Source organism: Kogia breviceps, chromosome 14 (genome assembly GCF_026419965.1).
Source record: "Kogia breviceps isolate mKogBre1 chromosome 14, mKogBre1 haplotype 1, whole genome shotgun sequence".
Classification (NCBI taxonomy): Eukaryota; Metazoa; Chordata; class Mammalia; order Artiodactyla; family Physeteridae; genus Kogia; species Kogia breviceps.
The window spans coordinates 86597474-86623791 of NC_081323.1; the positions used below are offsets into that span (position 1 = coordinate 86597474).

The following is a 26318-nucleotide window of genomic DNA, read 5'->3' on the forward strand; positions in this document are numbered from 1 at the left end:
TCCTACATGCCGCGGAGCGGCTGGGCCCGTGAGCCGTGGCCGCTGGGCCTGCGCGTCCGGGGCCTGTGCTCCGCAACGGGAGGGGCCGCAGCAGTGAGAGGCCCGCGTACCGGGAAAAATAAATAAATAAATAAATAAAAATAATATAAGAACGGCCACTGAGCATATGAAAAGATGCTCAATATCGTTAATCACCAAGAAAATGCATATCAAAGCCACAGTGAGACAGCATTTCATATCTGCCAGGACGGCTATGATCGAAGAGTCAGATGATAAGTGGTGGTGAGGCCGTGGAGAAACCGGAGCCCTTGTAAAGTGCTGGTGGGAAAGCAAGACGGTGCAACTGCTTGGAAAACAGTCTGGCAGTTCCTCAGGAAGTTAAACAGATTTACCTACCATGTGATCTAGCACTACCATCCCTAGGTACATATCCAAGAGAAATAAAAACATAAGGGTATATAAAACATGTACGCGAATGTTGAAAGCAGCATTATCTGTAACAGCCAAAAAGTGGAAACAACCCAAATGTCCACCAACTGACAAATGGATAAGTAAACTGTGGTGTATATGTTCAGTGCAGTACTATTCGGTCACAAAAAGGAATGAAGTGCTGACACACACGCTCTAACACGGATGAGCCTTGAAAACGCTATCCCAAGTTTAAGAAGCCAGACCGAAAGGCCACATCGTGGATGAGTCCACCTATATGATGTCCAGAACAGGCAACTCTACAGACAGGAAGTAGAGTAGTGGATGCCTAGGGCTGAGGGAATTGGGGAGAAATGAGGAGTAATTGCTAGTGGGTACAGGAATTCTTTTTGGGGTGATGAAATGTTCTGAAATTGATTGTGGGGAGGGTTGCACGGGTCTCTGAATGTGCGAAAAATCACTGAATTGTACACGTAAACGGATGAATTGTATGGTATGTGAATTATATCTCAAAAAAGCAATTAAAGAAGAAGAGGTGTTGGGAATTCCCTGGCGGTCCAGTGGTCAGGACTCCCCCACTGCAGGGGGCCCGGATCCCTGGTCTGGGAACTAAGATCCCACAGGCTGCGCAGCCCAAAGAAGAAGAAGTGTCAAACAGAAAAGACTAGTGTTTACCTTTCATGCTGACACACACGATGGCTGACACGGTGCATATGATAACTGCCAGGAGAATGATGAGCACGATCAGGTAGCTGCTGAGCAGGACACCACCAGGACAGTCCAGCTTCCCTCTGTGCACGAGATACAGCGTCAGGATGCCGACCCACCTGCCGAGACACAGGGAGCGTCAGAAATGGAGTCCGAGGAGCCGCTTTGAAAAACACAGTGGGGCTTCCCTGGTGGCTCAGTGGTTGAGAATCCGCCTGCCGATGCAGGGGACACGGGTTCAAGCCCTGGTCTGGGAAGATCCCACATGCCGCAGAGCAACCATGCCCATGCGCCACAACTACTGAGCCTGTGAGCCACAACTACTGCAGCCTAGAGCCCGTGCTCCGCAACAAGAGAAGCCCCCGCAATGAGAAGCCCACGCACCACAACAAAGAGTAGCCCCCGCTCGCCGCAACTAGAGAAAAGCGTGTGCGCAGCATCGAAGACTCAATGCAGCCAAAAATAAAAAACAAATAAAATAAATAAATTTAAAAAAAAAAAGAAAAACACAGTGGAAGGAAGTAAATGGAGTTAATACCTCACAAAACAAGGCGAGGTTCACTTTGGAATTGAATCTTCCTCAATAAAATATTTACTAAGTCAACTAAAGAGTATGGCTTTCTTTTTTATTTTTAATGGGTTTTATACTTTCTATGCTTACATCGTTGTTTTTATTCTGTGCCTGTTGCAGTACATTTAAAGCCATAAGCAAGCAAATATAATGGGAACTGCTGGAAAGCAGCTCCATCATGACTCCAAGACATGCACCTGGTAAACAAAGTATATGCTTGTACAGTCATCAGCAAGAAACTGACAAACACCATGGTAATCTGCTGGGTGTAGTACAAAAACAAGGGGATGGGAAGCAAGCTATGGAAAGATGTTCTGTGGTGAACACTGATCAACTTGAAAGGACAAGGACTGCAGACTCAAAAGTATAGTTTGTAATTCGGGACAGAACAACGAAAGGCAGCACCAAACAATGCAACGTGATAGTGATTCTTCACTAAAGTTATTTCAGAATCCCGCAGGAAACCGTTTCGCAAGAACGCGGTATTAGAGATTCAAGGCCAGAAGAGGAACTGGACTAGTTAACTTTTTATGCTTTTGTCAGTTTTGTGATATTACATCCTTGTCTAGAAATAATAAGGGGAAATGATCTCAGAAAGACTGGCTCTAAAAACTGTGAAACAACTAAGAAGCAGCTCATAATTTCATGTTCTTAAAATTCCTCTCCCCTTAAGAATCTACTTTTTTTTTTTTTTTTTTTGTGGTACGCGGGCCTCTCCCATTGCGGAGCACAGGCTCCGGACGCACAGGCTCAGCGGCCACGGCTCACGGGCCCAGCTGCTCCGCGGCATGTGGGACCTTCCCGGACCGGGGCACGAACCCGCGTCCCATGCATCGGCAGGCGGACTCCCAACCACTGCGCCACCAGGGAAGCCCTCTACTTTTTCATAACGATGATATTACTCTTCGCTCAGACTCTCTGGGACTGACTTTCAGGCACCCAATTCCACTTCCCACGGATTCCACATTTTTAAAGACTAGAGAGAAAATGCCATCCTGTGTGCTCATCAAGGGATTCAGCCACAACTGGCTCAGGAACGGCACGAACGGTACTGTTGCCATTCCTGCGTTTGGCAGACAAGATACAGTGCGTTTCCATGCAGAACGCTGGAGTGATGCCGAGGGCTGTTCCCGGCTCGAGGCAGGAGGTCCCGAGGAGACAGCTTGGGGCGGCAGCGCAGTCCCGGCGGCTTCCAGGCCCGGGTCTCGGCGCCCCGGAGGGGTGCCCATGCCCTGCAGCGCCGACGTCCCGCCGGCGGGCCCACCCCATGACGCCGGCCGGGCACGGCGCACCCTCTCTGGACCGCCGTGTGCCGTCTGTAAATGGGGAGAGCAGCGGCACCCACCTCCTCGGGCGGTGGAGAGGACCAGGTACAAGAACGCAGGGCAGGCGACACCGTCCCTGCCCTCGACCGCCTCGGCCCCGCTCCCTCCTCCGCCCCGGCCGCCCGCCGCCCGCAGAGCCCGCCCTCACCACAGCACTCGCACGAACAGCTCGAAGACCCCCGGGAAGACCAAGTCGTCGCTGGCGATGGCCCAGCGCCGGCCGAACAGCACCATCCCCGGCATGGCGAAGAACCCGCCGCCCGGGCTCGGGCCGGCTCGCCGCGAGCGAGCTGCCGCTCGGAGACCCGCGCCCTCCGGTCTCCACCGCCGAACCGCGACTCTGCGCAGGCGCACGCGGGGGCGGGTGTGTGGGGGAGGGGCGGGGGGGGGGAGAGAGAGAGAGTGAGAGAGACAGAGACCGGCGCACGCGCACTGAGTCCCACGCAGCGCCCGCTGGGCCTCTGCGCCTGCGCAGATGCGCTGACCCGGAAGACGCAGGTGGGCCTCGTAGGGTTTTCGCAGGTGTGAAGTCTGTTCTATTTTCTTTTTGTAGATAAGGACTCTTCCTGACCCGAAGCGTTAGCTGGCCCAGAGACCCCCAGCAGTCAGTGGCGGATCTGGAGTTCATACCCAGGTCTGTGGGGCTGCAAGCCTATGACGAAGTTGCCCCCAGCCCGATCCTGGGGTCAGGAGTGCCTCTTTAGGACCATTGCCTGGTTCAGGGCCTGAAGCCACACTGCAACTTTGTGCTGGATAGTGGGGAATAGCCTGATCTGCCCTCCTTCCTTCCAAGCAGGTCATAGGTTCTGACCACTTCTCAGCCGCTCCACTCCCCTCCACCCTGGCCCGAGCCCCGTTCATCGTGTACCTAACCCGGTCTCCCCACTGTTCTCCCCGACTCTGCCACCCCACCTACGGTGCATTCTCCCTGCAGCAGCGGGGGTGACCTTGTTGAACCGTCAAACCAGGCCCATCAGCTTAGGATCTTGCAAGGCTGCACTCCAAACCTTTAGAGAAGCTTTTCCCTGGTAGTCATACAGCACAAGTCTGTAAATGCGTGATTATCTGCCTTCCCGGGTTAGGGTTACTACTTTCTCCCTCCTTCACTCCACTGCCTGCCACCTTTTTTCCCCTGAAATACATCAAGCTTATTCTCGCCCCAAGGTTTTCAAAGTCTCGTGTCCTCTGCCAAGGACACTCCTCCTGCAGGTATTTCCCTGTCATTCTCTCACTTCATTCAGCCCTCAGCTCAAGTGTCACTGCCTCAAGAGCCTTCCCTGGCCACTTTATCTAAAACAGCCCACCATCGGTTCCGTTCCTTTGCCAAGCTTTCGTTTCCTTCACAGCTCTTAATCACTCCCTGACATGGTATCACGTGTGCTACCACTCTCCTCCCACCTTGAGTGTGTTAAGTTGCCTGAGCTTGGAAACCTCGTCCATCTTGTTCACTGCAATGCACATAATAGAGCACATTAAATGCACTTATTAAATACTTGATTAATGAACAAACAAACATTAAATGTCAAATTTTTCCAAGTCTGAAGAACCTTCAGTGGTCTTCTAAAGGGCAGAATTTCAGAGTTAAAAATAATAATGAGGGCTTCCCTGGTGGCGCAGCGGTTGAGAGTCCGCCTGCCGATGCAGGGGACAGGGGTTCGTGCCCCGGTCCGGGAGGATCCAACGTGCCGCGGAGCGGCTGGGCGCGTGAGCCGTGGCCTCTGAGCCTGCGCGTCCGGAGCCTGTGCTCCGCAACGGGAGAGGCCACAACAGTGAGAGGCCCGCGTACCAGAAAAAAAAAAAAAATAATAATAATAATGAAACTGTATTGACGGTTGTGAACATGATACAGGGGATTGTAGACAAGGAAGTTATGAGATTTTTATAGAAAAAGAGAATCATTCAATCATTCATAAAATAAATATTTATTGGGCACTTGGTGTGGCCAGAAGTGCCTTAGAGAGGTCAGGGAAGACTTCCCTGAAGAAGTTATTAAAATGAGATCTGGAGGAAGAGTAGCAATTAAGGTGGAAAAGGGTGATTCAGAAGTTAGAATGTTGTGCCTGTGATCACATACATTCTTTTTTTTTTCCAGTTTAAATAAAAGAGGGAATTTATTAGAAGAAGTTTCTTGCGGGGACTCCAACAGCAGAAATGGGTTAAGAGCTAAAAGGAAGCCTTTCTGCAGGACAGGTCATGTTGTAACCACAAACGGTTACTTCTGGCTTTTGCAAGAACATGAACAGAATGTCCTAGAGTTCAGTCCTCCCTGTATAGTGCATAAGGGACTAGAATGTGGCTTCATTTCTGCTGGCTTTTTGATCCTTATATTCCTTTACGCTGGCTTCAAACGTGTCAAGCACTTGTTGGCAGACGTCTATTCATGAGCTCAGTCAGGCCTCTCTGAAAGGGCTCAACAGCTGGAAGGGCACCTCGAGTCTGTATGTGCAAATTAATTTTGCTCTCTGAAGGATATGTTGTAGTGTAACCACAGAATTTCACTTCCGGGTTCTTCATGATCATGTACGGAAGAGAATTTCCCAGGGTATGGTCCTCCTTGTGCAATACAAATGTCACACAGTGTCTATCTGTCCCAGCTGCCTGGACCATTTCCAGGGCTGTCTTCCTCTCATCTTCAGCCATTGGGGTCTTCAATCCAGATATTTTTCTCTCCAGCTCCTGGTCCTCTTCCATGGCAGGGGTGGGTTCTGGGATTCTCAGGTGGCGCTGGAGGGCCAGAGTTTCTGCCACATACCTCCTAAGCGTGCAGGCGCAGCAGGAAGGAAGGAAGGAAGGAAGGAAGGGCTGACACACATATTTTCTTAAATGTAACAGTTTCCTTTTGAAGACAGGATTTGTAAGGTTTAGCAATAGGATAATGCTTCCACATAAACTTTTGTTAGTAAAGGTAAAGAAGATACTGTGAACTTAATGTTACAAATGTTAACGACAAACCATGAAACTATATAACTTCAAAAAGATAGTAAACAAGGCTTCCCTGGTGGCCCAGTGGTTAAGAATCCACCCGCCAATGCAGGGGACACGGGTTCGAGTCCTGGGCTGGGAAGATCCCACGTGCCACGAAGCAACTAAGCCTGTGCTCCACAACTACTGAGCCTGCTCTCTAGAGCCCATGAGCCACAACTACTGAGCCCACGAGCCACAACTACTGAGCCCATGTGCTGCAACTACTGAAGCCAGTGTGCATAGGGCCAGTGCTCTGCCACGAGAAGCCACTGCATGAGAAGCCCATGCACCACAACGAATAGTAGCCCCCGCTCACCACAACTAGAGAAAGCCCGCGCACAGCAATGAAGACCCAACGCAGCCAAATAAATTTTAAAAATATTTACCTTAAAAAAAATTATTTTTGGCTCCTTAGTTGCGGCACGTGGGATCCTTAGTTGTGGCATGTAAACTCTTTGTTGCGGCATGCACGTGGGATCTAGTTCCCTGACCAAGGATCGAACCCAGGCCCCCTGCATCAGGAGCATGGAGTCTTATCCACTGTGCCACCAGGGAAGTCCTGAATTGGAGCTGTTTTAAAACAATATATTGTGCCATCATGTGGGTATGTCATACAAAGCATAGGCAGCCCCTGATTTTACAGTTTTTTTTCCAATTTTCTATTAAAAATAGCTATTTTAAAAGTTTTTAAAAATCAACGTTAAAAGATAACTTTTTTGTTACTTCCAAAATGAGATATCCAAGTCAAAGCATAGGTCTTGAAAAGGTGAATGACCCACCATGACTTCTAAATGATGAAAATTTTCAAATACAGAGATGTCTGATACCTAAGGACCCACCATCCGATTTAACAAGGGATAACATCCTGCCATATTTGTTTCATCTTGAATTTGGTGGTGGTGGTGGGGGGAGATCTTTGATATCCTCCCCTGCTTTTTCTTTCAGGTTAATTTCACTACATATTTGCAAATAACAGCAGGTATTCTTTAGTGATTTCTTGGCATTTCATGTTATCCTCATATTAATTTGAAGAAACTGATCTTTATTCTGTTTCAAACTGATTCACATCTTCCTCTGTTTCTCCCTTTAGGACTGGATTTTCTTTGAGTAAACCTCTATGTTCTGAATAACATCCTTGGATTTAATGTTTGCTGCTATTGTCTGTGTCAGACAGGGGGTGGGATGGGGGCTTTTAGACAGGTGATCTTTCCATCAGTTGGATAGTTGTTTCTCTGAGCATTCTTTAAAGTCCTGAGGTCTTCAGTTCTCAGAACTTGAAGTAAACACATCACTTAGTTTTAGGGCACACCAGTTTTCCTATTACAGAACTATTTATTGTCTGAGAAAACTTATGAGTAAATAGGTTCTGTATTTCCATTCCGTTTTGGTAATGGAGTCAGTATATAGTGTTTGCCTGAAGACTCACTTTTTAAGTACCCAAGGGCACACTAGGTCAGAAATCTGGAATATTATGTTCTGGTAGTATAAAAAAGTCTCCTTGTCATTGTTGAAAAGGACTCGTGCTATATTATGCTGCAACTTGCTTTTCAATTGCAGGGACAAAAGAAGGAATTGTTTCAGAACTGGAAGAGAATGCCCTGCCCAGCACCTGCACAAGACTGTACACTGCAAAGGCTAACCCAGATCAGTTGGCTGGGGGGGGGGGGGGGGGTTTACCGGGCAGAGTGCAGGTTCCTTGGAGATTCTACATTCAGCCACTAGATGGTGAAGCACACAGAAGAAAGACCCACATGGAGCCCCAATCCAATCAGCCCTCATCAGATCTCACTGACAGCAAGTTTTACAAGGTACCTGGGAGTCAGTTTCTGAAGATGCAAGCTCTCTAACACGGGCAAAACTACTAAAGTCGTCAAATGGGTCAAAGGAACTCTGGCTGAACTGGTTCCAGCCAGCTTTCAAGGCAGCTGTCCCAAGTTAAGCACAAAGAAGGGGGGGGGAAAGAGGGCCCCTGAGGTCCTGAGCACTCGATGTACCCCAAGCTCTGTGTTGTGAGCTTCAGGACATGGGCTCATCTACACCTCACAGAAATCCCGTAGCAGGAGAGTCTCTGCTGGTAACTGAGTGGGAACAGGGCTCACGTTAAATCCAAGGTCAGAGCTAGAGTGAGGGGGGGGCCAAGACTCAGCACAAGTCTGACCTCAAAGCTTGCGCTTTTCCTAGCCTTCCCACAAATCACTTAAGATTTCTATGGAAATGGAATCTTCGCTTGATCTTTCCAGGAAACTGTCCAACCAATTGGTATCTTTGGAAAGGCTGGGCTGGATCTTCCCTAGCAGGGCCTTCCACCTGCAACTTTTTTTCCTCCAGCCATTTCTCTCTTTGACCAGACTATAAAGAAACAGGAAACCTTCCTCCTCTTCTTCTTCTTTTCTTTGGCCATGCTGAGCAGCTTTCAGGATCTTGGTTCCCCAACCGGGGATTGAACCCGGGCCACCACAAGTGAAGCACTGAGTCCCAACCACTGGACCGCCAGGGAACTCCCTGGGAAACGTTCTTCAAACCCTGTGACTGAACTGGACAGGGAACGGATTGGTGTCTGGAAGCAGCCAACAGCCAGCAGCTTTTCAGTTACTTAGTGGGCAAATGTGTTAACTTTCCTTTATTTCTCTGTACGTTTACATTAAAAAACATTCACATAAATAAAACAGCTCGATGAAAAGTATGAATTACCTGATACCCTTTATTCAGGAAGTGAGAGCAATTCTGAACCAGTGCTTCGCGAGGTGCATCAGACAATGCCTTTGTTTCCGGCGTGGGCAAGGACGCTGCCCAGTCCTGCGCTCCCCTAAGGCACCTGTGAAGATGTCACCCTGGTGGGCCACAAGACGGTGGCAGCACCTTAGCCAGCTTTACAGTTCCTTGGGCAGAATGACTGAAGGAGGCACCGACACTCCGTGAGCCAGGTGGCGGGCTGAAGTCCCAGGTCCTCGCGCTCTACAGGCACTGCGCTCTGCAACGAGTGATCCCAGCCTGTGTTTGATTTACATGCACAAAGACAAGTGTGAGACCCCCACCCACCCCCAGCTTGGGCAGCAAGGAGTCTGCTCCACTTAGGACGCGATTTCCTACTCTTCCTCCACACTATCAGAATCTTCCGAGGAGGATGAAAACAGAAACAAAACTAGGATGCCAGAAAGAAAGATACTCTGATACACAAAAGCAAAGACATGCGGGGGGGGTCGGGGGGTGGGAATGAGAGAGAGAAGGACAGGAGGTTGAACTACGTAGTTACGCTGCTTATTTGGAAAGATGTTACGGGACACGCTAGATAAAAGTAAAACCCATCCGGCTCCCTTCCTCCACAAGGTATTTTAATGCAGCAGGCAGAAGACTACATCCTTCTTGTAGCAAGCACTGTTAGTATTCGACACTTTAACATTTATGGTGCATCACGTAAGAACAAAGTCAAATGCTTTTGCATCAATCAAAAAAACACAGCAAACCAATACAATGGCAAGATCAGGAGGAAAATTCCAAATTTCCGAAAAAATACAGAGGGTTTTAGATTATTGAGTGGAGAACAAATGTTTGCAGCCCTATGGAGAGCTTTTGTTGCCAATCGAAAAACAAACAAACAAAAAACCATCCTGACACAGGATGTTCCAAAAGCCTACTTCAGAAAAAAGACAATTTATTCTATGTTTAGTAAAATGTTTATTTAGGATGGTAACACAAGATAAATCATGCAAGAGCTCAGTAAAAACAAAATAAAAAACAAAAAAAAGTAAAAGGAATGGCAATGGGTGCTGCCAGTTAAAAAAAAAAGGAAATCATTTGCTATCCAAAAGTGATGTGAAAAGTCGGTTGAATCTGAGCCTAGACACGGATGTAGTAATCATTTGCAACTATAAATGAAAGTGACAGGTAAGTACTTGTGCTCCGCTTCTCAGAGGAGCCCTGGATCCCAAATAATCGCGAATGCTTCTTGCACCTCACGCTCAGACAGCAGGCAGCCCACAGCCCCTGCCCACCGAGTTCTTTAACAGCCTTGGGACAGTCTCAAACTGACACCTCTTAGCAGGGGAGGAGGGCAGGCACCTTTGGTGACTCTTAAGCGAGACTCCATCGACATTCAGAATCTTAAAATTTTGGTAATGAAAACCTTCAGACTTGCAAGTCACCCTTACCAGCCTTAAATGTAGTGTTGTGACGTCCCAGGAAGGATTTCCACATCAGGTGGGAAGTGATTGGAACAGATGTACCAAACTGGACATAGTGTCTCAGATTTCAAACAAAGATAACTCATCTTTTGGTAAAAAAATAAATATAGTGGAATGCAAGTTTGATAGATGGAGGAATATATAATCTACCAACTGTCAAGGAGTATGATTTCATTGCAGACACAAAGAATCAACAATTTCAAAGAATTTTTTAAAAAGTTTGCACTTATTCCTCACAAAGTCTCCACTTTTGCAACTACCCCAAATGAAGCTACACACTGACTTTATTAATACAGCATTAAGTTTCTTTGTGTAAAAAAATCTTTGTACATAGTAATAAAAAAAGATAAGGCAAGATGCATTGAACAGAAACCTTCTGGTTCTTTCCCTCTGGGTTCTTACAGAGCCATAGATGACTATCTGCAACAAAAGAGTTAAGTTTCTGATGTTCCATATGAAGCATCTTGTGCCTGTGCTGTGGTAAGAAGAACTCTGTCCGAGCGCCCTGAAGGACAGATGCCGGCCCTGGTCTTTGGCACTTACGCTGGCAGACTGAGCTTCTTTCCCTTGAGTACTAGAATTTTCAAGAGAGGGAGAAAAAACAAAAGGTTACTGATCCTGACAAGCTTACAGTTCCCTCCTTCCCATTCCCAGAAGTCTGTCATACAAGATACTACATAGTAAGGTACAAGGAAATAAGCTTCTGGCAACCAACAGGCATCTGATTTTGGTGTCAATAAACAAAGCCCTCTGAACTATGAAAATGTCATGCACACACAGACTGGAATTTTCTTCATGTATCTGGATGCCACAGCAATTGAATTTAAAAATAGTAATTCAATGAAATTGTCACTAAATTCATAGCAGCTTTTTTTATCATGACTTTCTTCCCTAATTAACATGTACTGAAATATAACTGTTATGATATTTTGGATGTTAAAAAAGGAGATAAGATACATCTGCCCTTATACCTAGCAATTCCACCATTAGGAATTTAATGCATAGCCAGGATTCTTAGCCTGGGATCTGTGGTTGGGTTTCAGAAGCTCCTGAATTCCCTAAAACTATATGCATACATTTGTGTGAATACGTCTAACTGTGCATTTTTTCTCAGCAAGGACCAAGGCTTTCATCAGATTTTTGTGACGTTCACACGTCCTCTAGTCATACAAATGCAAAAATATACACATACAAGGATGCTGATTTAAGCAATGGATTTTTAAGCCCTAACACCCATGAACAGGGGGCTGAGTAAGTAAATTATGGTAATCCACATAATACTCTATCGCTATGAAAAATTATGTAGATGTAAGACTGAAAAGCCTGACCCAGAATTTAACTTGACAGTCATTAAAATGTTTCTCTGAAGCCAGTTCTGCTTTCTGAGCAAGTGTCAGATTAGGAGCACGCTAGGCAAGGGAGCCCCTAGAAGAACGCACGGCCGCAGAACAAAGCTGGCAGGACGCAGCCCAATGTACCTTTTGTAATGTACAAGTAGAAGAAGTCGCAGTATAGGATGGTCTGGACAACGCCGGCCACCACAGCGATGAGGTCAAAAAAGCCCTCAAAGTAGAAGCGCCAGATCCAGTTGACAAGATACAAAGCACGATAGAGGCCCAGGAAGAACAGGTAGTGTGTGGTGATGGTCTCAGCCTCCCCGGTCTTGCTGATCATGAAGAGCTGTGGCAGGATAGCCACCGACTCAAGGTAAATGGAGAAGGTCCACAAAATCTGTAAGAGAAACAGCACGCTTTGGTCAGCATCCAGTGCCCGCCACGCTTCACAGGAAACACTCTTGCTTTACTGGGAAGTAGCACAAACGGAGCGGGGAATCTGGCATCAGAGCCCAGGACAGAGTAGCTTTGCAATTTAATAAATCACAGAAACTTCAGCCATAGATAAAAGGCTCGGGCACTCGCAGTGACGAGCTGGATAACCTGGACACCTCCACCTCTTGGACGTTCATCACGCTGTCTCTCCAGCGTCGCAGTCGTCAATCTTCTGGGACTCTACTTATATGCTGTTTCTCCTGCGTCAGCTTATCCCACTCCAAATCTAGGGTCCCTAATTTCTGCGTTCTGCCAGGGTTGACGAGACTGATGACTGGGTCCTTCCACTCCCTCACTGCTGTTTTTCCTCACCAACTGGGTCTCCTTTCCAGGCTATTTCGATCATCTCACTATTTTTCTTATCCTTCAGGCTTTCTTAGCGTGGTTAAATCAAAGGGGTAAGAAGTCGAGTTGTAATCATGCAAACTCTCCGCCCAACACAGCACGAAAGGAGGGCCTGTGAGCAGTCCGTGGAGTGTTTCAAAGCCCAGGTGACCATCCGATGACCGCCATCAGTGCCGTAACTGAATCAAGCCCGGGACGCTCAGGGTGGACGGAGGGCTCAGGAGCGCTGGGGCCCCACGCAACCCGCGCTTCCTCAAGACGAGGACTGAAGCAACGCTGCTTAGGTGTTTCGCAGACGGCATCGATGAGCGAAGCCCGCACACGAAGAGTGGGAGTGGGGAGAAGACCGTGTGCTTCACACACTCGGACAGGAGTGCTTGGAATCACAGAAGCCAAGTTTATACTCTAAAGGAGAGTCAGAGACACCCAAAGGGGTGTCTAACCTGCGTGCTTAATTCCTGCCCACGATTTATTTACACCAAACCGTGTATGTCTGCCAACCCACTGTCCCACCCCCCCCCCCACCGAAAACCAAACCAAAACAGAACCCCATTATCTGCAAACGGCTCTATTTCCCTAGGGAACCAGACAGGACTACTAAATAGCCTCTTAACTAACCTCAAGAGGCGAGAAGTCATGATTGACTAGAAACGAGAGGCCTCCCACAGGGACCACCAGAAACTCCACTCGGAAAGTATCATGATTTCCATCGTAGGTTGCCTTAAATTTCATGTAGATCAGGTACACCGTGGCATAGGAGCAGGCAATGTAGATAAGCTACAAAGAAAAAAAAAATACTGGGTCATCAATATCTTAAAATTGTTCAAACTCTCTTGGCTGTCTACATCATCCATATGTACACACACACACACACACACACACACACATATATTTTTTTAATTTAAAATATATACTTTTTTGGGATATACGGTTCTATAAGTCATATAACCACGACCATAATCAAGACACAGACCAGTCCTAACACCTCCGCCACCCCAAATCCCTTCCTGCTGCCCCTGCAGAGTCGAGCCTTTCCCCCATCCTAACCTCTGGCAATCACTGATGTGTTCTTGGTCCCCGCAGTTTTTGCCTTTTCTAGAATTCCATTCCATAAATAGAATCATAACCAGATGTCAACTTTAAGATCACCTTCTTTCAGTTAGCATAGCGATGTGAGATCCAGCTGTGCTGTTGTGTGTGTTAAGAACTGGCCCCCCCATATTTCAAAGCAGCAGCCCGTGCCTGGGTGCCTCGGCTGCTCATCCACCCAGCAGTTCAAGGACAGCTGGGTCGCTCCCAGCTTGGGGGATGCTGGGTAGAGCTGCTGTGAACATTCGTGTACAGGCTTTTGTGGGAACGTAAGTTTTCATTTCTCTTGGGTAAATACCTACGAGTGGGATTGCTGGATCATATGTTAAGTGTTAAGTTTAACTTTACATAAGGGACTGCAAAGAATGTATTTTTAATCTCATTTTAAACTATTAGATAGTAGCTTTAGAAAAAAAGTGAACGGGAAGTTCAATGCAGTTCAAAACCAAGGCACTTCCTTAGAGCATGAAGATACTTCTGAGCTAGTGCTTTATCTAAAGATAAGATAAACAGTGTAACTCATGTTAAACTTTGCAATGACGGTTTTTGTTGCTTTGAAATTTTGCCTGGTAACATAACAACAGCAAAACCAAAACTAAGCGGTAATTTGTAAAACACTGCTGCCTACATGTTCATCTTTCACATTCAAAAGGTAAAACACTATATACTCATCTGAACCCAAGGAAAAGTCTGATATTCTGAAATTATACCAATTTTCAGACTGCAGAATTTTAGGCTCAAGAAGCAAAGGGCAATTTCAGCCTATAAACACAGGCAACCAGGATGTCAGCCGCGTGGCCTGGTGCTGCTTCTCTCCAGGAAAGGCAACTTGTGAAACCTGATGAGGAAAACATCTGGGCAAAACAACTTCAGAGGAAAATGAGAGCAACCATTCAGTCCACATACGCTTAAAAACAAAACAAAACAAAGACCTAAACTGTCCCTGGCATCTTGTCATGAAGTTATATTTGCAAATAAACAGTCAACACAATATCAATATTAAAATTGTTTATCATATCCATACACCAAGAAGTAACACACACACTCCCCTCCCCGATGCAAAATCAAGGAAGCTCAATATCTTATACTGTTAGAGGAGTACTCTCCACGTGAAAATATATGCATACATGTATATGAATAAGATAACATATAATCCACATGTATAAACAAAATACACACACATCTATGTACAGAGTCGTCCCCCCCCCCCCCACCGCAGAACATCCTGTGAAGGCACACGGTGGCCAGGGGTCCCTACCCAGCCCCACTCCTGCAGCCACCCCAGACTGTGCCCAGTAAAGGCTTAGCAGCCACTGGGAAAAGCAGCTGCTTTTCTCCTCTCACCAGTGTTCGGCATTTAAAGTAAAAAGCTATGAGCATATGACACTTAGCTCTCGCTGCCCTGATTTTCAGGACATTAAGTTTGGAAGCAACAATTAAGCAAGTAAGGATTCCTCTGAACGCTCGGTGTCCTGGGGGCAAGGGGACTCTCACTCATACACTTCCAGTGTCTACAGTCTTAACTTGCCTGCACAGCACGCAAAGGCCTCGGCTTTCTGTTTGGGGCAGCGCCATGCAGCTTGTGGGATCTTAGTCCCCCAGCGGGGACTGAACCCGGGCCCCTGGCAGTTTGGCGGTGAAAGCGGAGAGTCCTAGCCACTGGACTGCGGGGAATTCCCAGAGCTAGCCATTTTTAAGGAAGCTGATTATTTCCTGATAATGAGGCTCCCATCACTTAGTAATAAAGAATGGAATGATTACAGGTAACTCAAAGTTGCTTCTTAGTAAAGACCACAGGCTCAAATATTGCTTTGTCTACTTTGACCTGTGCTTATAAAAATGCTCTGAAACACAAAGTGTTGGGGGGCGTTGCTTTCGATACCACACCCAAGGCTTTGCCTTACACATTGCTTCCCTGGGTACCAAGAACCAAGTGCCTACCACAGCGCCCAGCACGCAGGTGCGATTAAGCATTTGAAGAACGAATGAATGAAGTCAAACATCCTTTATACATGCTGGGAGCCCCACGCTTTTCCTTCACGGCACCAGGCACAAACTGCAGTCACCCATCTAGCACCGCCACGACAGTCTGTTCTCCGCTGCCAGGGTGCCGCTCGCTGCCTGCCCCGCCCCCACTGCGCCCGGCGGTGCCCACCAAGCGCGAGGTCAGTGCCTGTGGGAAAGAACTGAGGCTGCCCGAAGCGTGGAGTGCGTACCACCAGCGGCACACAAGAGGCCGGGTGGTATGCAAACATTTTGTGTTTTGAGAGGTATACATTTGCTTTCATGCGGGGATATACGACACCAAAGGCGTCATGGATACGAATACTCAGGACAAGTTCCAAGGTTTAAAATCCACACTAAGTAAATTACGGTGCAGCTGTTGCTTCAGCAGGACAAGCGGCTGTGGGGTGAGGAGCCCGCGTTCGTTTCTCGTTCCGAACCAACCTGCTGGGTTTCCCAGGGAGTCTATCACTTCCCACTGCTTGAAAACATAACAGTCACCCCTCTTTCTTACAAGGTTTTCAAGAGCTTTAGAACTTTATCATAGTTGAGGAACTTCAGACTAAGAAATCTCTAAGTGTGAAGCACTTTCCTTAAATAGATACTGCTTTGATATAGAAAAAAATTATGCTTAATGGTAACTATTCCTAGTTATATGTACTAGGTGGCCTAAAGTGCTGACGTCAAGAACGGCATATATAGACATTACTCTTGAAGATGTTTAATTAAGTGCACAGGTGACATAAATTTAACAGTTTCCACAGGTCTGTGAATTACGGATAAAATACATTCCATTGGATGCCACACCATACCTTCATAGACGTATTATATAATGAAATAAATGAAGTAAAAAGATCCAGGTAACGAGTTGTGAAGACCAGTGCAAAGAGAAGCTGGCTTTTCCCAGAAATACCTGAAGAAACAAAAGGAAAGCATTAGAAATGCCTCCAAGAGCTTTATGATTCTTGTAGACAACACCCTGCAGGAAACGCAGCAAAGTGGGACACCAGGGGTCAAGGCTGCTGGTTGGGATGTGGCACTAAATAAACGACAGCAGTTTCAGTTTCTCTTTCCCTTAACATTCTTGAACATCACCCTTTGGGAAGGTTCTAACAACTTTTCTGTCTTACTATGATGGGTGACCGTAGGAAAGTGACTTAATTATGCCAGCTCCAATATACCAGGATGTGCATTGTTCAAATGAACATTAAACTTCTCAAATATCTCTAAGCAGGAAGAAATTTAATTCAAAAACCCTGCTGTTACTTGTCTGCTACCTTTAGCATCTTTCCATGTTAAAACAATATCTCGGGCTTCCCTGGTGGCGCAGTGGTTGAGAGTCCGCCTGCAGATGCAGGGGACACAGGTTCGTGCCCCGGTCCGGGAGGATCCCACATGCCGCGGAGCGGCTGGGCTCGTGAGCCACGGCCGCTGAGTCTGCGCGTCCGGAGCCTGTGCTCCGCAACGGGAGAAGCCACAACAGTGAGAGACCCGCGTACCGCAAAAAAAAAAAAATTAATAAAAAATAAAACAATATTTCGTGGTGACAAATCTTTGGAGGATGGAGCTGGAATCTACGTGGATTAAGGAACCCTGTAGAGGACACTGCTTCAGGGCAGAGTTTGAGCAGTAATCCTCCTGGATTGGCCTCCCAAGGTGACTTCTTTCACGCGAGGGCAGCATTTACTTGGACAGGTCAAAAACTTTAGAAGTTCTCTTAGATGAATCACACAACCACCCCCAGACTCACATAAAAATGCTCCTGGATGCTATGGCAACAAGAGGGTGGGACCCGCTAGTCTTCCAAAGCAGCAGTCTTTTATTGTTTTAACATTTTGAAACTGTTTCTCCCCCCAGTCACCACCCCCCTCCAGAGCACCGCTGTGACACATGGAGACACAGCCGGGGACATCTAGTAGGTCAGGTGGAGTGCACCCGACATCTGCATTTGGCCAAATATTTGTGTGACAACAGACTGTGAACTGTGGGTTTCAGAGGTTGGAGAAAGAGTGAATTCATTAAGGAAACTGAGTCTTAGTAGGTGTCAGAACCGGCCCAACCTCACCTACATTGCAAACTTCACACCATCAGACATTTAAGCAAGTTTGTATTTAGCACAAATGTCACTGCACCCAAATCATTAGCAATATTCTTCCAGAATGTGAAAATCACATTGTTTTAAATGATATTTTACAAGCAACACTACTTTACAAAACAATTTTATAGCCTGTTGAAGAGAAAAGCCTGGATCTAAAAATGTTACTTTCTACGTATGCATAACTGCAGTTCCAACCTATTCACAAAAATACCTAAATAGAAACCGAAGAAAAAGTTGACTCTATCCTTCTGGATCCATCAGTAGTAACCAATTTCAAGCGCCAAAGGTGGAGATGCAGACAGTCAGCCTGCCCCTTCTAGTCTTTTCTCCAGTAATAGGGAACTTTTTTTTCTTATCAAAGATCAATGTTCCAAAGGAGAAACAATGAGGCTGCCATTGACATAGAGAAGATGGGAGAGAGAAGACAAGATGGGGGAAAAAGGACAGGGGGCGTGCAGTTCACGTTTGGTGATTGTTGAAGCCTTGAGTGAGAAATTTCCAGTTCATTTTCTATATGGTTCTTTCCAATATTTTAAATGAAAAATTATGGAATACACATGGGCAAATTTTGTTGTAAAGGGTTTATTCTAATGGAACTTTGGAAGCCAGGCAAATTTGAAATTTGTCCTCATTTTCAGCGTTCCTATACTAAACATCAGGGGCTATCATATTGCTTTTACCACTCCCCCTTGTGACCCAATTCACATCACTTCTCTGGGAAGTCATCTTTGAAGACACCCTCCCCTCCCTCATTGCTGTTTACTCATTCAGCAAGTATATGCCGGGAACTACTTCATGCCAGCTGCTGCCCTAGCTCCTGTTACAGCGCTTATAAAATACACTGAGATAACCTGGTTGCCTGTCTCCCTCCCCCCTAAACCCCCACCAGACACAGAGATCTCCGAAGGCCGGGGTCATGCCTTATTCCACTTCGTGTTCTCTGTGCTGAGCACTGGGCCTGACACACAGCAGGGCCCAGAAAATACTTGCTGAATGAATGAACAAATGGAAAAAAGAAAATGTAATTCATTTTATTTTCATGTCATGGCGGTAAACTCTCATTTTATGGTATTTTGGGATAACACTTCCAAAGAGTTTCTAAGTCATACTGTGTCTCTATGACTGTAAATAGGCGACATGCTCTGGGCTCTGCCCTAATTTACCGCCAGCCAGAGGGTGGGGCAGCGGAGCAGGGGACAGGCAGCGAGTGGCCTGCAGCTTGTACCGCGGTGCAGAATACACGCAGGAACCGCCATGCTGGAAACCTGAGCTTACACAGTTTTACCCTGTTCTTCCTGGCCTGGGATCCTGATTAGCAGGTAGCAGCTTTTCCCTTTAAAACAGAAAAACTGTTCTGTCTTCCCAGGAAGGCAGGGATCCCAGCTGAAGACAGATCAGGCAGGGGCAGGAATCTCCTTCCAGGGGGAATACTTGCTATAAGCCAGAGGGGCTCCCACGGTCAGTGTCTGCGTTGAGACCAAAGCATGCGAAGGCTATCGGTAACAAGCTCTCAAGAACACTCACTCTAAATGTTTCCTAACAGCCATCCCAATACCAAACGCACCAAATATCAAGAGTAAGGAGTATAGCTTGTAAAATGGAAACCAGTCATTAAACTTAACACCATTCCTGTCTTTTCCCACTGGGCCACGTTAAGTTTAATAAAAGCCTACAACTAAATACTCCACTGTATGTTACTTTAAATTAAGCTGGTTAAAAGCTGCACTTCTCATATTCCCATTGTTTATGGAACAAAGCCCTCAACCAAACAGAAAAGCGTTCAATGAATTATTTTTGTCCTGGCAACAGCTGGGATGCAACCAAGCCCTGTGGGTCAGACTACCAGAATAATCTGCATGGCGGCATTCAGCAAGGGTCCCAGGTACCATGCTCTGACCCATTGTCTCTAAGGATCCAGATGCTCTCCTAAAGGCCATTAACTGACCCTGGAACCAGCAGCCCAACAGTCAGCACCTGACTCCTAACACAGCTCTTGGGACTTGGGGAAAGAGAGGCTTTGGAGCCAGAAGGTTTGGATTCAAGCTCAGCCCCTGAATGCACCAGGTAAGTCAGGGCCCATTACATTCTTGGCCCCCCTAAACCTCCCTTTCTGCATCTGTCAAATGGGGACAAATTATGCCAAATTGTGGGACTACTGGAAAAAGTGGTTTTGACTATACCTGCCACGCTGAAAATGCTCAATAAATGACAGCTATTACTATGTATCACTTTGCCATCTTTTCTTGTTTTCAGAGAAATCCATGCTATTTTATTAAAAATACCAACTGGACTAACATACATGGAATAAAAATCAAAAAGGACCTTTTTAACACCCCTCCCACCTCCATTTTAAGTGCAATGTTCCAGGCTTTTTGTTAAAGCCGCTTTCTATATGTGTATTTATATGTGTACCCACACGTTTGCCCCTTAAAATGGGGCCATACAATCTCTTGCTTTACAGTTTGCTCTGTTAACTCAGTGTTTCCGATATACCTTCTCCTGTTAATACTTCTAGCTCATTCTTTTTAATGGCCACATAGCGCTCCATAGTGTGCAGCGACCGACACCTGTGTGAGCCTTCCACTAATGGACATTTGGGTTGTGTACAATTTTTGTTCTTATAAATACTGCATGAACATCTTTGTATCTATAAACAGTGTTTTGTATTTATTTATGTACAACAAACTTCTTTATACCTATATATAGTTTGTTCACATATATGACAATTTCTGTAGTTCAAATTCCCTAGAAATGCTGGGATAAAATAAACACTTTGTTTTGAAATACTGTCAAACTTCCTCTACATAGGCTGTGCCAATTTACATGTTCCTTAACGCCAGATGAGAATATGCCTTACTTCACGCCCTTGCCTACATCAGATCTTGTAAACCTGACTTTTTCCCACCCAGCAGCAAATGATGGCATGCACTGCTATTTAAATATCCAAATTCCTAACTTCTAGTGAGGCAAGGCATTCTTTCATGTTTAACTGGCCTGTTAGTCTTCTGTGAACTGCCAACATTGCCCATTTATCTATCAGGTTGGTTTTTTTAACTTGTAGGAGTATTTTATGACGGATATTAACCTTTTGTCACTTAGATATATTGCAGATTATTTCTCTTGGTTTATTATCTTTTAACTTTGATGATATTCTGAATTAGTAAGTTAATTTGGGGAGACAAATCATCTTGCTTCCTCACCAGCCTGCCTGGTCCTATCCAGGACATTGGTATGAACATACATTCAAGGTCACCTTCTATGTCCATTAGCAACGCTTCATACTTTTCCTCATAGAGGTCTTATACCCTCCTTGTTGGGAAATTAAGGAGCCTTCCCTAGGGTCTTTCCTGCCACTTCACATCCACAGGATTTACTGGCTACACGGTTTGATACCCTGTGTTTTTATCTTTTTATATATGTCTTATTATTTCAACTAAATTGCAGCTTTCTTGAGAGCAGAAACTTGGACAGCAACAAGCTGCTGCTCTGGACTGTGTCCCCAGCGCCTTGCACATGGTGGGTGGTCAGTAAGTGAGAGCAATGATTACTCACAAGGCTGGCACTCAAGAGAACAAAGGTGACAGCTGCTACCAAGAGGGAGCTGGGAATGTGAGGCAAACGCTTCCTGAAGTACTCCGTGACAATCAAAGAGGAGGTCTTTTCCGTGTACTTCAAAAATATAAACGGTCACAGGGACATACTGTTTAGCACAGGGAGCTATACTCAATATCTTGTAATAATCTATAAGGGAAAATATTCTTAAAAAGAATATATATACATACACACACACACACACACACACACACATGAATCACTTTGCTGTACACCTGAAACTAACACAACACCGTAAACCAACCACACTTCAATAAACAAACAAACAAAAAAAACAAAAAAAGAGGGAAACAACTCCCCACATCTGGAAAAGCAACTACAAAAATCAATCAATCAATCAAAATACCAGACACTGCGTACTACTTAAGACAATTTAAGATGAAATATATTAAAACCTAAAACTTCAACACATTTAAGAGCCAAGAAAATGGCTGCTTTTTGTAAATTAGATACATTCATTGCAAAAAAACTATCTCCTAATAAATTCAAAATATAAAGGCAAATATATATATACATATATACACACACACATATATATGTATATATAAACTGTCCAATTACAAGAAATGCAGGGACACTGTACATTGCTGTCATCTTCAGGAGAATGAAAAGTCTGCAACTTACATGACAACAGCTAACAACAATCTAAGCAAAAGGTGGAGGAGGGAAGGGGAGGACTAAAGGAGGATGGCTGGGAGCCTTGGAGCTCCGACGAACCCCACTAGTACTTTAAGCACAATAGATACAGTACGAATAATAACTATCAGCCTACAGGAGAACGTAGATAGGAGACCCTTCACCTACAAACCAAGGCTTGTGCTCCCAGCACTACCCAGGTCAGCGCCGAAGACAGTAAAGTGACAACTTGAGCATTACTGTGGATCCAGCTGCAGTCACAGTTCCGGGAGATGAGGAGCTCACACTTAATGTGGGTACCCCTCTGTCATGACAACGGCAGACACCGGAGAATGCCAGTTCAAACTAAACCAAGATCAACTCCCCCGCCCTCACTTTAAAATAGGTCCTTTAAGGCAGTTGTTCAAGAAAACAGAATCTTCCTCACTCACCTGTCTCATCCCTTACCCTAAGGAGAAAAAGCCCGGTGGTTCTATACCTGCAGCTATGTTTGTTTTTATTTATTTGTTTGTTTGTTTATTTATTTATGGCTGTGCTGAGTCTTCGTTGCTGCACACGGGCTTTCTCTAGTTGCAGCAAGCGGGGGCTACTCTTCGTTGCGGTGCACAGGCTTCTCACTGCAGTGGCTTCTCTTGTTGAGGAGCACAGGCTCTAGGTGCGTGGGCTTCAGTAGTTATGGCAAGCGGGCTCAGTAGTTGTGGCTCACGGGTCTAGAGAGCAGGCTCAGGAGTTGTGAAGCACAGGCTTAGTTGCTCCGCGGCATGTGGGATCTTCCCTGACCAGGGCTGGAACCCGTGTCCCCTGCACTGGCAGGTGGATTCTTAACCACCGCGCCACCAGGGAAGCCCCAGCTGCAGCTGTGTTCAAAACAAATGCTAAAATCCTAAAATGAACCCCAGTACCAGTATTTTCGAAGTGAGAAACACAACCTGAATGTACCTGTCTCCCCTTTTAGTTGAGAGCCTCATATCAAATTCTGACTCTTTCAGAAGTCTCTAAACAACCTTAAATTAGGATGGAAAAACAAGGCAGATAGTCAAATTCACAATTTAATTCTGAATAAATGATTTTGGTGATTTTGATTTTTACAAGGCCAGGAAATCTCACATATAAGAACTAAAATGATCCTAAGTCTGATAAAGAGGATAGTTTAATAACTATTGGAATACTGGGCAAATGTACACAAGCTTAACTCATCTATTTACCTTCCTTATTATTTTGGCTGAAGTATTTTATATTTTCCTAAATGCTCCAAAATCTCCCAAATAAGAACATTTAAAAATGTTCTAAATGAATATTTAAAAACAAACAAAATAGCAAACCTCCTTACTTTCTCCTATTACTCAAGGTTCCCTTAAGGATTCTACATCCAGCATTGCACTAACTTCTCCCCAACATCTTAGTTTAGATACACATTTAGGAGATTGCGTGCTTCAACATTTAATGACTTGACAGAGGAGGGCATTCTGAGGAACATGTGAAGGATAAAGAGATTCATACAAAGATTTTGGAGCAAAAATAAAGATTAACAGTAACATTTTCTGGTGGGGGGATGGGCAAAATGGGTGAAGGTAGTCAAAAGGTAAATCCTGGGGATGTAACATACAGTGGTTAACTGTAGTTAGCAACACTGTATCGTATGTTTGAAAGTTGCTAAGAAAGTAGATCTTCAAAGTTCTCATGCAAGAAAAAAAAATGTAGCTATGAGTGGTGATGGGTGTTAACTAAACTTACTGTGGTAATCATTTCACAATACACATATCAAATTTTTACGTTGTACACCTAAAACTAATATAATGTTATATGTCAATTACAGCTCAATAAAGCAGGGATAAAAAATAACATTTCCTGAGTGCAACAGAAAATGACCTAAACTACTCACCTGAACAATTTTGAATAATTTAAAACAAAATTATTCAGGCCAAATAGATATTTATTCAAATCCTTAATTGTGAGTTACTGATCACCTGTGTTCCAACCCTGGCACTAATTTTCTCACCTTCCTGAGCCTCAGTTCCCTGGTCCACGGAATGGGGGCAACAGCACTCACCTCATAAGGTTATTTCAAGGACTACATAGGATAAGCCATATAAGGTACTTAGCTCACTACCTAATATACAGCAAGCGCTTAAATGTCAGCTATCACAATCGCTGAAATTACTTCGCTGTCATTGGAAATCATACAACTGAACCTCTCAGAACTATACATAAATTGAGAGATCACCTCCAAGCCAAACACACCAGCTTCAGTACATGGACTTCGTAACATCCACTTTGATTGCTCAAAGGTCTTTTTTTGTTTTGCTTACTTCCTGGATTTCAGCTATGTTCCAGGGAGACAGGTGAGGCCTGAAGACAGCAGCCAAAGATGTGGTGTTCCTTGACAGGTGAAAATATTTAGAAATCAGTCAGGTAAATGGAATCTCTGCCACCCAGGTCCTTTGGGACCCCATCTTTTACTGTCTCTGCAAAAATTAAGCTCTTTAATTCATCAAACGTTATTATACTGAGGCCATAGCATCAAAAATATGTTTAAGGAAGACGCTGTAATTTTAAGAAATCATTTAAAATTCGCCATTCTTAAGCTTTTAGGGTTAATGAAATGCAAAACCCCGCAACTACTGGCCGGGAAAGATTGTCTCACTGCCTCCCAGCAGTGTGAGCATTAAATGTGTATTCCCGAGGAGCGAGCCGCCAACTCACTGGTGACGTGGAGTGAGGAATTACAGGAGACCACACGAGGCCTCGGCGGTACCCGGCGCCGCGCCGCAGGTTGAAGAAAACCCGTTATTAGATGAAGGCACTCGGAGTTTGACAAACTAGATCGTCCCTCAAAGCAGCATTAACTGCCCCAAGAAATTCGCTTAGAGATCTCGCTATACCCCCTCCCGTGGCAGGCGTGATCCTGGACCCGAGAGCTGGTGGGAAACCCACAGGACTCTAGGGACAGGCCTGCCCGGACACCCTAACGTAAAGGCCAGTCCTCGAAGGAGCAGGGTGACCTTTCCCCACACCAGCCCCACCTACCGGGCTGGGTAGTCTGCCACGTCAGGCCGAGCCGCCGCCGTCCTGCCCACCCTCCTCCCGCGCGTCCCATTGATTCGCGGGCTCCCCGCACCTCGGGACCCCCAGCACAGGCGCTCGGAGAAGCGCGCACTAAAGCCGCGGGCGGAGGCCGCGCCTGCCGGACCCCCGCCCGCCCCATCCAAACTTTTCAGAGAGAACAAGGCCCCGCGCTGTCCAGTTGGCGCCTCCCCCGCTCCGACGGCTCAAGTTCGCGAGCCGACCAAGTGCAGAGCTGGGCCCAGCGCCGCGACACCTCGCCCCGGCCTGAGCTTTCACCCCGAGGGGCCGCAGGCTCCCCCCGGGCCCCGCCGACCGCCAGGCCAGCCGAGGGAGTGTGTCGGGCCGGCGCAGGCCCGCGGGCCGTGGGGCAGCCGAGGTCGCCTGGTCCTCCCAGAGACCCGGCCCCACGCCCGAGCCTCTCCCGGGCCTCGCCCGCCGCTTACCGGCGCAGGAGCGCGTCTTCCAGATCTTCAGCAGCAGGATGACGATGGCCGCCAGGTGGGATAGGTCCCCGGTCAACCGGAAGATGTTCATGGCGGCGGCGGTCTGCGCGGCGGCCCCAGGCTCAGCGGCTCAGGCAGCAGCAGCAGCGGCGGCGGCGGCGGCGGCGGCCACAGACAGGAAGCTGCGAAGATGGCGAGAGCGGGCGCGACGTGGACAGGGACGTGGCCGAACTGCCGGCGCGCGCGCGGGGCAGCTTGGGAGAGCAGGCAGCCGCCAGGCCCCGCCCCTGCCCCGCCCCTTAAAGGGGACGCTCTGGGAGCAGGCAGGGAGGGAGGGCGGCCTCCGGGGGCCCCCTACCCAGGACCCCGAATGGTTGCGAACTTCCCCCTGCCGGGTTTCTGGCTTCCCCTCGGGTGCCAGCGATTTTGTTTAGTTTTTGAAATGACACTCTCTTGGGGGGAATTTTTTCCCCCCTCCCACTGATCTTAAGAGCTCTATAGGCTTACTGTATGAAAAAGTATGAGGGGGGAAAAAATTAATGTGATTGCATCACTCAAGATAAGGTGGATATTGGGGTGTCGCGGAGGGTGCGGCTTATGCGGGGATCTGAAGATTTTACCATTCTGGGGACTCTCTGACAAAGAGCGTGCAAAATTAGGTAGAAAACGAACATTTCTGTAGGATGTGAAAATAAATCACAAGAAATTACTAGCGGAATGAAGCTGACAAACAGGATACGCTGCATAATTTGCGGGGCCTAGTGCAAAATGAAAACGTGGGTTCCCTGATTGTTCAAAAGCAGGAAAAAAAAACTGCTGCTAAAGGTTCTAAAATATAAAACTTTTCCCTTTATTTTGCAGTCTCTCTCGACTTGCTTCCTGTTCTGTTTCATGTCATTCTAAGTAAAGAAAAAATATGTTAAACTATGATCATGAATTTTACCGTTTGTCTTTATATAGAGCCATGTCAGTTTTGAATGCAAATATCAGAGCATTTAACACAGGTGCAGAATCGCTG

At 46.3% G+C, this 26318-nt stretch overlaps 2 protein-coding genes and 1 pseudogene across 5 annotated transcripts in view; all 3 read right to left on the reverse strand.

The window, feature by feature from the left end:
• The window catches only part of DAGLB (diacylglycerol lipase beta), a 32571-nt gene extending 29112 nt beyond the window's left edge, over window positions 1-3459 (reverse strand). Inside the window, exons 1-2 of one of the 3 annotated variants that reach the window (XM_059036419.2) lie at window positions 3182-3459; window positions 1105-1256 (exon numbers count right to left, since the gene is read on the reverse strand). In XM_059036419.2, the coding sequence (XP_058892402.1) occupies window positions 1105-1256; window positions 3182-3276 (247 nt within the window). In that variant the 5' untranslated portion in view covers window positions 3277-3459. The remainder of the gene's footprint in view (window positions 1-1104; window positions 1257-3181) is intronic. The other 2 variants (XM_067012382.1, XM_059036420.2) reach the window with 2 other exon arrangements.
• A 1506-nt stretch (window positions 3460-4965) lies between these two features.
• On the reverse strand, window positions 4966-8768 carry LOC131740528 (DNA-directed RNA polymerases I and III subunit RPAC2-like; annotated as a pseudogene).
• Window positions 8679-25560, reverse strand: KDELR2 (KDEL endoplasmic reticulum protein retention receptor 2). Of its 2 annotated transcripts, XM_059036441.2 has the most exons (5): window positions 25301-25560; window positions 16258-16358; window positions 12971-13129; window positions 11657-11909; window positions 8679-10752 (listed from the first exon to the last, which is right to left on the reverse strand). In XM_059036441.2, exons 1-5 carry the CDS (start codon window positions 25389-25391, stop codon window positions 10718-10720), a joined length of 639 nt encoding a protein of 212 aa, XP_058892424.1. In that variant the 5' UTR covers window positions 25392-25560; the 3' UTR covers window positions 8679-10717. The 2 variants fall into 2 exon arrangements, with proteins under 2 accessions (XP_058892424.1, XP_058892425.1); XM_059036442.2 differs by lacking the exon at window positions 11657-11909 and having other exon boundaries at window positions 25301-25511.
• Window positions 25561-26318: the final 758 nt, after the last annotated feature.